Source organism: Atractosteus spatula, chromosome 8 (genome assembly GCF_055471065.1).
Source record: "Atractosteus spatula isolate fAtrSpa1 chromosome 8, fAtrSpa1.hap1, whole genome shotgun sequence".
NCBI classification, from domain to species: Eukaryota; Metazoa; Chordata; class Actinopteri; order Semionotiformes; family Lepisosteidae; genus Atractosteus; species Atractosteus spatula.
The window spans coordinates 32,007,440-32,021,579 of NC_142713.1; the positions used below are offsets into that span (position 1 = coordinate 32,007,440).

A 14,140-nucleotide genomic window follows, 5' to 3' on the forward strand; every position below is an offset into this window, starting at 1 on the left:
CTCAGTAATTCTTTTTTGCTTTCCTCTTTTGTCCTCTTAAAAAAACAACACATCTACTGTAAACATTTGCTGCCTCTTCAGTAAATGAATTTTTCACCCTGAGAGAGTGTTTTGTAGTGTGTTTGCAGTGCATTTAGTTATGATTTACAATTTTGTTTTGCTCATTTTTAGTTTTGTTATTATGTTTACTTTTTTTCCTGCAAGCAATTACTTGGGGAGCTATCAGAGGTAAATTAAGATATTTTTGTGTAGATTAAAGAATATGAATTAATTTGTATGTATGTAAATGTACACATTATCTTGTGATTGTAGCTAATCCTTGTAATCTAATACAGTAATGTATACAGTAGGTCAGAGGGAATTATAAAGAGGTGTTATTGCTCCAGCATGGGAGGTTACATAATGGTTGCCCTGTATTTACTGAGAGCTGTTAAAAATTAATCAAATGTTATTGGTTCTGATGATTTATAATGCCTCACAGTACATAGTGATTCATTGCTAGTACAGTGGGTATCCAAAGAGGCCTCTGTATCAAGAACTGTATCCAGAAATGGTACCAAAATATGATTTGAAGACATTTTTCTTCAGTAGATCCTTCCTTCATTGAGTATACCTCTAACTGTCAAACTTAGCAGTTGTGGTTATGTAAAGCATACAACTATTAAACTGTATATTCACATTTATAATGTGAAATTAGTAACTTAGTATTTAGTGTATAGTATGTATTTCAAATAATTTTACATAGAAGATTGTGTTTTTTTATAATTGCATTCTTTTATTTTTTGAGTGAAAAGAAATTGAGTCTAGCCAGTGACATGTATAAGACTTTGACTTCTTGCATAGAAGACTCAAACTGTTTACTGAAAGCAAGTTTCCTGGATATTTGCCAAAACTTTATTATTAAAAATACATTGTTATTCTTGTAGTAATTTTAACGCTAGTTGGCACTAAGAATTTGAAGCACACAATACTGCTGTTACTTATCAATTTTAAGTTTTTACAGTGTGAAAAACACACATTCCTTATATTCTGGTTTATTGGTGAGCCAAAGAACAAATTTTTTTTATCTTTTTTTTTTATTCTTTTTTTTTTAAATTTTTTATCTATCAGTAATCTCATTTACTTCTAACAGTACAAGTCCTCATGCTTCTCATGTAACAACAGCACTCATACAAGAGTACAGGCATAATTATGTGTTTTGTTGGTTACACTGAGGTAAATATGTTGGAATTTTGAAATTGTGTGGCATTTGTGACAGATTAGAAACCCTTCCATTCTTCATGTAGTTAAGCCGTACTTCTGTTCCGCAGAAGCAGAAAACGGATTATGTTCCCAAACCAATGCACCCCATCCCTCCGGCCCCGTCTCCACCGCCTGCCGCCGCTCAGCCCCCCACTCCTCCCATGCCTCCTGCTGCTGTCCCCTTGTGCGCGGGTCAGCGGTCCTCCTCCACGGGCGTCAGCCGGCAAAACAGCAGCAACTCCAGTGACAACGGCAGCATGAAGCTGAGGGACAGACAGCAGGAGAAGCCGACCCCGGTCACCCGTGAGTCAAACTGCCAGTCGCTTCCAGAGGGGTAGAACTGCAGGAACAGAGGTCCGGCAGTGCTCCGCATCTCTGAAATCTGATTCCTCCGGGATCAGAAGTCCAACCACACGGCCAGAAAACACCTTTCAGCTTTTCTTTCAAAGACAGCGAGTGATGAGTTAAGATTCCAGCTAGGCAATGAAGAAGTGGTTAAGTATGGGAAAAAATAATGATTATGTGTCAGATTAAAGCAAGGCAGTGGGGAAAAAAAAATAAGCATAAAGTTAATTGAACACTGTTTGGGTGAAATACAGCTCAGTTCATAAGAGTTGTTTTTCAGGACGTTCAGGGTAACAACCTTTCCAGCATTTGTAGACTTTTGGAAGCACTGGCATGGAGATAATGATTAAGGCTACATATCCACTAAGACGGCATCTCAAAATCTTGAGATTAAAACTTTTAGCTCTAGCCAGAAAAACTTTGATTATGAATGCAATACACTATGTAGGGTTCAGTAGTGTAAATCATATTGTTTTTAATAGTCAAACCCTCAACCCCAACAAGCTGTCTGACTCTTGTTATAACGTTGTGTTGAGACACTGAGGATCTCAGTTTGTCTTTCATCCTGCAGAACTCAAAACCACAATCCTGGGCGTTTGCCCAGGGCAATTGCCCAATGCATAAAAATGAGATAACATGAGTACATACATACTGTATGTCTTTAAGGATATAGGTCCCATAAAAGCAATTAACCTGTCACAATGCTTCAGTAAATGTTGTGAAGAGGTTCAAAGACATGCAACCATTTAATACTGTCTTGGCAGGATGTACAGGAAGATGGACAGAATGCGTTGCTCTTGCTTTTTATTTTTGGTTTGTTTTTGCGATTCAGAAAGATAAAGATAATCTATAACCCATCATATTCAGAAATATCACTAAAGACACAGATGAAAATTCAAGTTTCAACTGTTGACTCACAGAAAAAGCTGTTTTGTCTCCTCTACAGTTTTAAGAAAGAGATGCAAAATAACTTATAAATAAATATAATTTATAAATGCTTTGTAGAACTATCTAAAATATCAAGGTCATGAACATGAGGCACCATTTTTACTTGTCAGCTTTTAAAATAATGAGTCGAAGGTGCTGTGTGAGAAATCGTGTACATTTGGGAGTTTTCTTGAATGCCAACATTTTTAGCTATTGCTGTTTTTATTTTGAAGTGTTTCTTGGTTCAAACAAAGAATTTGTTGACTGATTACGTATTGCTTTGCCATGGTAGAGTTCATTTAGTTGATTTTCACAATTGTATTGTTTAAAAAAATCATTTCTACTTCTTGCTTCTTATTTCTTTTTATGCACAATCACAAAAGATAAAGTGTTAATTAAAAATGTACATATGGCCCTGCAGGCAGAAAATCCCATATGGAGGAGGTCCAGGATGAGCTGATGCACAGGTTGACCATTGGACGCAGCGCACAGAAGAAGTACCAGGTTCCACGTAGCACCAGCCTCCCTGCTGCTAATATCACTTATGACTCTTCCCCTGAGGAAGTGAAGGTGTGGCTACAGGCCAAAGGATTCAGCTCTGTGTAAGTTAAAGATTGTGTAAAATACCTTTAAGAAATGAAATATCCAAAAGTCAGAAAAGGTAAAACACAGTGGGCTTTAGTATCATTGTTCTAATCTGTTTTGTAAATTGAGACTATAAATCACTCTTTTACAAAAGATTACATTTTGATCTTTTACAAAATTATAATTCAGTCCTAAGTTAGTAACATGACTTTTACTTTAACCTTTTTTGTTTTGACAAAAGTAAAATTCAAATGAAAATTAACAATAAGATCTTCCTTTCTTTGACATATAATAACACTATGAATTTATAGAGCCTTTCATTTGAATTCTGTAGTAGAGAAAAGAAATGATTAATATCATATCATTTTCTTTTGGAAATCATTCAAAAAATTTTGTGGATTTAACATATGCAGTAGCAAAGGGCAAATAGATAAAAGTCCTAGTGTTTAAAGTGTTTTTGCATCATTTTAACTGTAAGAAACTAACTGTTCTCTATCATAAGAACAGTTATAGATAGATCGATACTTTATTGTCCACTGCTGTGGAAGTTTGTCTTTGGCTTCTCCCACAGAAGTACAAAACACACAAGCAAAATACTGTATAAGAGTCACATAAAATCACATGAAATCACGACAACAGTATGTGATATATTAATAGATGTATAAATAAATAGGTAGGGGGAATACATTTACAGTACATACATTCATTGAGTAGTTTTATTGCTCAGAGAACAAAGGACTTCTTATAACTGTTTTTATTTGAATTTGGTTCCCTATACCATCTTCTTGATGGGAGTATTATGGGTGTGTGGAGTCAACTGTGATGTTTCTTGCTATTCTCAGAACTTTATTATGATATAAATCCCTGAGCTGGGACTGCTGTTGTATATTTTCACACTCCTAGACAGTTTGGTTTTGCTTTTCAACCCCAGGTTTCCATACCAAACTGTCAAATAAATGAGTGGAAGCTACTTTGTCCAACTAGCCAATTTGGTAGTTAGTAGTTAATTGATCTATGGATCTCATCTTGAAAGAAACCCAGGTATCGGCTTCAAGAACATGGCTGGGTAGCTTGATCACCACTCCTACAGCCCTTTGTTTAAAGAAATGCCTCCTGTTCTTGGGATGAAATGCACTTCCACAAAGTTTCTCCTTGTGCCCTCAAGGTGGTGTTTCACTGTCCGTTCTAGGAAAAAGAAAATCTGCTGAGTATACTTGTATCAGGTCTGCGTGTAGTCTTTCCTGTTCAACACTGAAAAGGTCTGTGCTTTCAGCCTGTCAGTGTAGAAAAGCCCCAGAATGTACTGTATTTAGTTGCTCTTCACTGGCCAGTCAGCAATATATTGTTACAAATCGGGGTGTTACAAAATAGAAAAAAATCAGAAAATTGACCAAGAAGGTTAATCAGTAAGTAAATAAAAGTAAATAATCATAACCCCCATTTTGTAAGGATTTTGCCAAGATTATACCTGAGCGGTTAAAATAGAGGCACATTAGTTCTTTATTGTCTGGCACTTCTTAAGGTAATAATTCAGGCACTTGGATAAACAAATATTTATTAACAGTGACAATACACACAACATTAATGTACAACACAAAGTTACCCTATATACAATAAAAGTTTACAGACAGTGCATCCCAGAGGTCTAATGCCCTAACAACCCAGAAAAATCCCAGACTCTTACCAAGTATTCAATTTTTAGGACAGAACAAGGCAAAGCTGCCTTCTAAACTAAATGGAATACAACTTGTGTATAAATCACTCTCTCTTCAAACAAAAATCCCACAAAATAAATGGGAACCTATTTCCCTGTTCCAAACTGTACCCACAAACCAGGAGAGCTTGTTTTTAACCGAGGGTTTCTTTATTTAGGAAATTAGAGTTGCCTAGCAACTATAGCCTAGCAAGGTCTCTTAGCAAAATTCAAATACTTAACCCCAATCCGGTGTTTTCAGATAATCTGGACTAGGACCTCTCACCTGGCACATGCTTTATATTCTGTGTCCTCCTGTCTCGCGCTCTCTCTCTTTGTGTTCTGATTTATTCCCTTGTATCTCCCTGTCTTTTATCCTACACCTTTGACACTCTTAATCATTTACGCAGAACTTAATCACCTAAGGTAAATCAGATTATTTTGATCAGTGTGTCTCACACCCAGCAAAACTAAGTAAACATCCCTTGGTTTGAAGCTCTAAGAAGTGAATGAAATCCATTCTGTCATGTTTTCTCAGAACCATCAACAGTCTGGGAGTTCTCACAGGTGCCCAACTCTTCTCCTTGAACAAGGATGAGCTGAAGACGGTGTGTCCTGATGATGGGGCGCGAGTATATAGCCAAGTCACTGTACAGAAGGCGGCTCTGGAGGTACGTTTTACCCTCTGCTAGCTTTACATTGCTTCAGTCACCTCCTGTCTATAATGAACTATTAAAACCTGACATGCTCTATTGTCTTAAATTAGCAAGAATGTAAATACTTCAACATGCAATATGATGGAACAAATCAAGTTTGTGACCTTGCCCTCTGTATTGTCTTAAAGGATATCAATGTCACTTTTTGTGAGTCCCTTTTCTTTGGTATCATTATACAGTTATTACCCAAACATGCTCCCACTAAGAAAATTATATAATATGATATAATTTAAATATAATATAATATATAATATAAATGATATAATATTCCCTCGGTACACATAATTCTAAATAATAAAGGACTATTCACTGTTTTCAAAGTCTTTACATATGTATGATTAAAACAACAAATGGTTTTCACCCAAAGTTGTTATATTGAAGGCAATTTTATAATTTTAGGGTTGAATTTTTCTGACCTATTTTTTCAAAAATTGGCTAGAAGTAAATTCATTTTCTGGCAAAATTAAATAAATAGGCATTGTCATTTACTGGTTGTATGTTACTGTATCAGTCAGAGGCAATATATGAAACCTGGCAAAAGCAGGGGTCAGCTTGCTTTAGCCAAAAAAGACAAGAGCACAATGTAACACTTTAATGCTGACCAGTGTGTAATCAAGCTAACATTCAGTGAGGTAAAAAGGGCCTATGTAATCCAGGAAGATTGTCCTGTTTTCCGGCCTAAAGGCTTAGAGTTATTTCTAGCCTGGATCATAAAATAATTGACATGGATCTTTGCTTATCCCCTGTCATATCACTTTAAATATGAGAAAATGAAAAAAGTCATCAATATGAGAATTCAGGTATTTCAGATCTTAATGTCTACTCTGTTCAAATCATTTAGATATTCTTACCAATGATGGGTTGTGGAAAATTATTCTTGTGAATAACCCATGTTACCCATGTAAATCGACTTACTTTCTGGATCTAAAATCTTGAATTTGAAATTTAGTGCCCTGCATCCATGAAAAGCTAGTAACAACAATAATGCAATGCTTTTTCCTGTCATTTTATTTAGTTGCCATGCGTTTATGGTTGTGGGCATCTGTATGGGTGCTGATACTATGTGGGAGAGTAGTACAGATAATGTGTCCCAGTGCTCGCATGGCCTTGGGTTTCTGTGGTATCTATCTCCTATCTACAGGTGTTCTGCTGATTCCAGTTGGCAACTCTTCCGATTCCATTCAAAAACCTTTAAAGGTATCATGTTACAAAAAGACAGGTGGATTTTCTATGTTGGCCAGGTTTTTATAGATGGTGCACGGACATACTTTGTATGGTCAGTAGTAATTACATATTCAATCTAACATTTTATCTTTTAGCTTTCAATAAATTTCATCCACTCATAGCATTGCTTCTGGACTTAGGTCAGGTGACTAAGTGCCACTATATTCATCAACATGACCAAAATACAATCCTTTGTGGGATATCTGAGGTCCTTATTAATGAATCACACATCCTATTGGTTATGCATTTACTTTGCAGAGAAATCTGAAATTTATTTTTGTGTTAGTGACATCTTAACTTTTTGGAAGGGAAAACATGAATTAGGTGGAGATATTGCAACATTGGCATAGTTTGCTTTAATTATTGGAGAAGATGAACTAAAACATTAAACAGAGAAGCTCTTAAATAAATTTGAAGAGGCTCTTATTTAAACAAAAAACATTTCAAATAAAAGCAAAACTGCAGTTCCTTAATTGGCCACACAATGTTGTCAAAATTTCAGTATGTTCCTCTGCACTTGAACTGTGAACAACTGCGGACAATGACAGACTTAGTTACTGCTTTAATGCTGGAATATATATACAGTATACTCACAGAACTACTTTTGCAACAAGATAAAACTATACGTATAATTAATATATTTTTTATCTATACAATAATAATATGTTCTGTGACATATATAGACTAATTCAGCAACAAATAAATGCACATTTTATTCAATGCTTACACAACATTGTCATTCCAGAAGATTTTGCTTTTATTTCTCCTAAATGTAAAGAATCTGGCCAACAGAGATTGTCTTTTTGTCTTTTGAAATAGAAATAAAAATAGTTTGTGTTTATTCAGCTAGTTTCCATAGCCTAGTTTTACCTTGTTTGTAGTAGTTACTCCATCATCAAACAGAGTCATGGAGTCCAGAACCCAGTAGGTAATTCTTAGCTTGCATCTTCTGTTCTCATTCTTCAGTCTTTAATGGTAAACCATGACTTTTCAGTCAACATTTTTTTTGTTTGGAAGGAAAAAATGCTTCGGTGTAACTTTGTTTTTCGAAACGGCCACAGTTTATGGTTGTGTTGGACTGCTCTTGTTAAATCTTGTTAATCCACCATTCCAGGAGGACAGAAAAGGCAGCGCTTAACTTCCATGAGTCCCGTAATTCTAACATTATGGGACTAACTGTGATGTAAGGTGCAGCATAGCACCTGTCTGTAGTATCTAGTATCATGTTGTAGTAGTACATAAAAATACTTGCCACGCTGTTCAGAAACTGAGCATTATAACTACCTTATTGTTGATTCTTAGTGGGTTTGAATGAATATAAAAAAAAGATTAAAAATTTGAAAGGGTTGCAGACAGACTGAAGTTCAAGCCAAGACTGAAGACCTTAAGGCTCACAAATTGGAGACCATAGGCCAAGTATTGAGGGGGAAGATTCACAGTCATAAAAAAATCAAAGATACACTTTTTAACCTGAGAGGTTCTCCTGATTCACTCTTTCGTTAGCATAAGAGAGTGGTTTGTAAGATTCTGAATATAAAAATAGAGAGAAACTGGTGAAAAAAGTGCTGTCTCAAGCTGCTTGCATATGGAAGTAAGAGGCAAGTCACAGTGATTTTATTGTCCATTCCTTAATTATGCTTTATCCTTTGGATGGTGTATAATCTAGGTTTTGTGCAGAACTTTCTCTCCTGTTTTTGATTTAGTATAACCTGAAATTTCCAGTGGTTGGGCTTAATCTCATTATACTATTTGTACGAGATTTGATTTGAGTGTCATTTTCACTTGAGATTTGCATGGATATAATGGAGCGGAGCTATATAAGCCATTAGAAAACCATATTTTCTTATCTTTTCCTTTACGGTTGCCATGGTCATTTAAAGCATTTGTTCCAGTTCTTCCAGAGTATAACCCTGTAACTGGCTCTCAGTTTCAGTTTAGAGCATTAGGTGTGAATCATCCATATTATTAAATTGTGCAGTTCATCTCATTTTAATTTTATGTGTTTGTCTTATTATTGTCAAATGTTGGTTAGGTAGTATTTCGGCTGAAAAACATGTTTTGAAAAGTGTGCTGTTCCTGCCCCATAAGTTACATTTGGATGCCAAAGTTTGCAAAAACGCGTTTATCTCGGCTGAAAAACACGTTTTGACAACTTCAGCACAGTGGGGCTAAGAGCTGACTCTTATTTAAAGCTAAAAAAACCCAAATTGTGTTATATAGTTTTACAAATATTTAATAGCAAACACTATACATTAAATTAAATCTCCTGCTTAAAAATAAATCCATCTTTTTGTTCAATGTACATTTTCTCTAGGTTACCCATCAGTTTTTAGTCTGTTTTAACGAAAAATACATTGTTTGAGATTTACCTGGAAATGGACCAGTAAAATGCCAGATCAAATACTGAGTTTCTTAAATAATTGTTAAATATATAAACACCACACAATTATTTAGTCTACCATGATGAAAGATAAGCAAAAATGTTTTAAAATTCAGTGTATGATGGAAGTCTTTTTTGCCAGCTGGGACTCATTATTCTAAATTGAATGCCATTATTTTTTTACTTTGAAGTCTGAATAGTTAAAAGTTAAATAGTTAAAAGATGTTTGGAATATCCTCTTAGCAGCTAATCATTTTGGCCTTCAGCCTCCTGAGGATATGATTTGAAGATATTTTTTGCCTTGACATTGTGCAATATATATATATATTTTTTAAGGAACATCATACAGTAGATGGGGAAAATCAAAGAGACATTTTCACATCTCTGATTTCTGTCAGACAGCAGGGGTGCTGTTAGCAGTTTAAACCAAAGATGGATATGTTGTAAAACATCCTTTTTCTCTCTTTTTGCAGAGAAGCAGCGGCTCAGAGCTGCAGGAGATCATGCGGAGACGCCAGGAAAAAATAAATGCAGCAGCATGCGACTCTGGGGTGGAGTCGTTTGATGAAGGCAGTGGTCACTGACTTGCTGTGAGCTAACACTGCCCCTCCTGTATGTTGTATTCCAGGACAAAACAGAGTGGACCCTGGACTTCACAGAGATCGTGCACCGCCGTCAAGAGTTAGCAGATCAGTGATACAACTAAAATACTCCCAGAAATCAGTCTTACTGTTGTTAACTGGATACACTAGTCACATGCTGTACCAAAACTGCTAAAAATGACAGAATTGAATATTCAGATCATATAGAATGAAGGCAAGTGCTCTTGTTTGGAGAAGAAAGCAAACAGACAAACGCCTCAGGCTTTTTTATTCACAAGTAAATGCCTACAGCGTAAATCTGATACAGCATTTCTGCTTCCACTTTGAAATAGATTGCCTTTTGGAAATTCCCATGGCCCATTCTCTAAAGAGAGAGCAAATATAATGTGCAATGTACTGTATGTGCTTCACATACTGTAGGCGTCTTTGACCCATTAAACAGCTTCTGAGTAATGTGGAAGGAGATAAAACAAAGATTACTTTAGGGTATTGAGTGTGAATAATTGATTGTAAAAGATAGTTATTTGTTTTCATTTTGTCCTTTGGCAACAAGAAGATTATATTTATGTATATGCATTAATGAATGTACTTATTTGGTTTAATTTTATTTTAAGAATTGCCAAAATAATACTAATTGTAAATTTAAGCAGACTTGGGGAGGGTGTGGGGCAATGATGTAGTGTTTTTTCTTTTTTAAAATGACTGATGGAAAAAAATTAAATATATTTGACAGGAGACACCTTAGTTTCACAAGTCCTTTAGATAGTGCCTGCTTTATTTTTTATAGATGCAATATAGCCTTTTATTTTCCTGAGTTCCTAGGAAACGTTTCTTACACTTTTCTTTCCTAGTTTGGCTGATTTCCTTGACTGTTTCATCGCCCTAATAATGATCACACATACTCTGTTGTAACTATCTTGTGCTGTAATGTGAAGATGTAGACAACTAGACGAAGAAGGAAAGGTTTGCATTTATCTATAGTGTGACAATTTAAGATTGAGGATAGTAGGCATTTCATAGTGTCAGACTGGACATCTGGCAGAATCACGTTTTGCAATGTTCATATTATTGAAATTTCACTGGGCTAAGCATTTTATCTGGTAAAATATCTGAAGTCATACTGACCACAAGCCTCCATATTTTCACTTATTTCTACAAATCATGCTGGTCTGACATTACAAAAAAACTTTATCTTACTCTTTTTTCACAATATACTTTTACAGTAATGCAAACTTGTTGCTTTTTGCCTCGTCTTCTGGGGACCTGCTTTCATCTGCATAATGTCCAAAGATTAGGATTGTTCTTTCTGAAGAAACATCTAAAGGGTTCTTCAGCTGCATTGTGAATGGTATTTTATAGGAGATGGTTTTAAGCCCCATCCATCTTGCGTTAAGACATCAATGCATACAAAGAACAGTTTGCCTGTTCTTACAATGAGGCATTAGTACTGTAATATCAGAAATCAAAGGGGTTACTGTAATTCAAAAGACATTATCTGAAATCTGATTACTGAAGTTATTGTAGAAATTAAGAAGAAGAAAGAACAATCATTGGAAGTTATTTTGATTGAAGATACCTCTGGACTGACAGTATTTAAGATTGGATATGGATTTCCTTCCATATGTTATACAATGTTTTTTTTTCATTCAAAACATTTGATACAATTTCAGGAGATTTTAGTGACCCTTCAATAATTAAAAGTGGTTATTAAATGTAATGGATATTATGTTGAGCATTTACAGTAAGTATTTATTCTATATTATATAAGGTGTGGTGTACAAAAGAAAATTACACTACGATGGATATTTTTAAAATGTACATTCAGTATAATAGTCTCTACCTACAAGTAATGTTATTGGAATAAAGTGCGGTGATAAAAGTAGTTATATGAAACATTCAAGATTATTTTTTCAAGCTTCTCAAGTACTCATATATGCTGTGTTTGCATATTAATCATTGCTATTCACAGGAAGGCCTCTGAATGAAAACAAGGAAGTGGTTTTAAAATGTATCAATGTGGAGGAATTGCATATTTTTCTGAATATACCGTAAAGCAAGAAAGCAACACTGTATAATGTCTTAGTAATAGGTATGTTTATCCAAAGGCTTCTACTGTTACAATTCAACATTTCTTGGAAATATATGCATTAATTGGGTTGTCAGTTTCTTTTAGGAAACAGTTCATAAGGGTATTTTGTACAATATATTGTTTTCCCTTCATACCATATACTCTGTAAAATATTTTCAAGAGAGTGTTATGTTACTGTTATACTCCAAGATAATGTCTGAAAAAAAAGTCTGAGCACATACAGTAAGTACCCCAAAAACTTTTTAAGTTTGAAAAAAGGTTATGAATTCAAAATGCCTGGCAATTCAAGAACATGAAGTAAAAAGTAAAAAAAAAATGTTTTAAATACAGGTTTCTAATCTTAAAACCAAAGTTAGTTTAATATATTTATTCTAGGCTAAACAATATTTTAAGGGTTTTTGTAACCAGGTTCTGCCTCAGTTGTAGTTACTTTGTTTTCATGTGTTGTTGGTGGCATGCGGCTATTAGCAGTGGGCCTGGTTAGTTCCTTCATGATTGCTTTATATTCATGTCCACGTGCAGTACATAGTGCTTTGTTGTGACCGAGCAATATTTGATTTAAGTGTTTGCTAGATGTGCTACATTTTTTTACTGAGTAATTGCATCCGGTTTGTGCCAGTCGATGGGTCATTGCTTCTGTCCTAGCCAATACTAGTCAAGTTTTGACAGGTTATTCTTGACCTTGGATTAAAAAGAACTCCTCCTTAGATGTCAAGATAAAGTATTTGTGTCTGTTTGACTCACATTATTCAGCTAATTGCCTAAAATGTTACCAGATCTTTCAATTTTAAGTGTGCTTAATTTATCAAGCATGTATTAATCACTGCAAAATTGAAATTATATCACAAAGACTGTACCCAATGATTAAAACAGACCCATTCTTGCATAGTACACCAGTGTACATTGCATAATGTTCAGTGACTTTTGTTTTAGATGCAAATAAACTGCCAGTACATAATTGAGAAAATGAAGGTTTCTAGTTATCCTTTTGAGAGTTGATAGTGCTCATGTTTACTGTTCTTACAGACTCTCCTCATTCCTTCCATAATAGTGGATGCATTCATCAGAAGTTGTCTGAATTATTTTTCAGTTTCTAGGAAACCTAACCACACAGTGTACATTTAGAACTCTTACTGTTACTTTATCTGTTTTCCTAAGACTTTCAAAGTTGTTTTCTTGCCATACTTATTTTTGTTATTCTTGTATTTTGTGCTTTTGTCTTGAAACAAAATACACCTTGTTTGAGTGGACAACTTTCTCTTATTTAAATTTTTAACAATTTAAAAAATTAACAAATTTAGAAAATATTTTGAAAGAATAGGTTGTTATTTTGTGTTGTCCCACCCCCCTCTAAAAAGATGTGCAATTGTAGTCTTAATGTTGTATGAGTTACATACTGTAAATGTATATTTGAGGAAACAATTCAGCACATGTAGTATAATTCATAATTGTACCTGTATAGTTTTCATGGTGCCTTTTTCATATGATCCTGCTGAAATTCTGCAATAAACACTATTCTAAAAATGTTTTTTTATTATTAAGAAGAAAATGTTGCACAAAACCATTATATTGACGTTGGCTTCATTACCTACTACTGTACGATGAAATTTAATGGATTTTTATTACGTTTAATAAGTGTGGTGATAAACCCTAGGTTTTTCACACTAGTAAAAGACTCTACCCTAATAGTCAATCCCAAGGCCTGGAGACAGTGATGACTAGAAAAAAATAGAACTGCCCACATTTTTAGTGACCTGATCAATAGGAACAATTCGAGTAATTGGAGTACAAAGGGGTACTGTAACATGTATGAAAAGTTTCAATTTCAAAAACTAATGCAAATCCAAACATACCAAAAATAAACATCTTTTGGAAAAAGTTAAAAAATGTTCACTTAATTACTTGAGCACGTTCTGAACATTGATTTGATATTGGTAACAAAACTGGAGTTAAAAATAACATTTGCATACAAAGGATAGATGTTAAAGCCTTTATCCATACCTGTACAAGAAATCTTAGAAAACTGAAGATGTGTAATCTGTTAAACTGTCTTAACAGTGTAGTATCATCAGGACCTCTTTTCTCAAAAATAATCTTAATCAATTTTGAGAGAATGAAAAGGAAGGCATGTTTGGGTCCTGCTAGTAAACTAGTCTTCATCAGTTTCATCAGACTGTTAAAAAAAGTGGTTCTATGTGTAGAGATGTCACAAAATTAGCTAGCCAAGGACTTGTCTCTAACCATTAGAGCAGTGGATAACAGATTATATTCTCCAGTTTGTTGCTTCTCCATGATTTCTGTCTCCAAGCCTTTTCACTATAGTAATATAAAAATATT

General features: G+C 34.6%; 1 protein-coding gene across 6 annotated transcripts in view; it reads left to right on the top strand.

The window, feature by feature from the left end:
* The window catches only part of eps8a (EGFR pathway substrate 8a, signaling adaptor), a 96,537-nt gene extending 83,210 nt beyond the window's left edge, over window positions 1-13,327 (top strand). For all 6 annotated transcript variants that reach the window (XM_088922875.1, XM_088922876.1, XM_088922878.1 and 3 more), the window contains 4 exons: window positions 1,311-1,545; window positions 2,936-3,116; window positions 5,331-5,463; window positions 9,586-13,327. In XM_088922875.1, the coding sequence (XP_088779001.1) occupies window positions 1,311-1,545; window positions 2,936-3,116; window positions 5,331-5,463; window positions 9,586-9,696 (660 nt within the window). In that variant the 3' untranslated portion in view covers window positions 9,697-13,327. The remainder of the gene's footprint in view (window positions 1-1,310; window positions 1,546-2,935; window positions 3,117-5,330; window positions 5,464-9,585) is intronic.
* The last annotated feature ends 813 nt before the right edge of the window (window positions 13,328-14,140 follow it).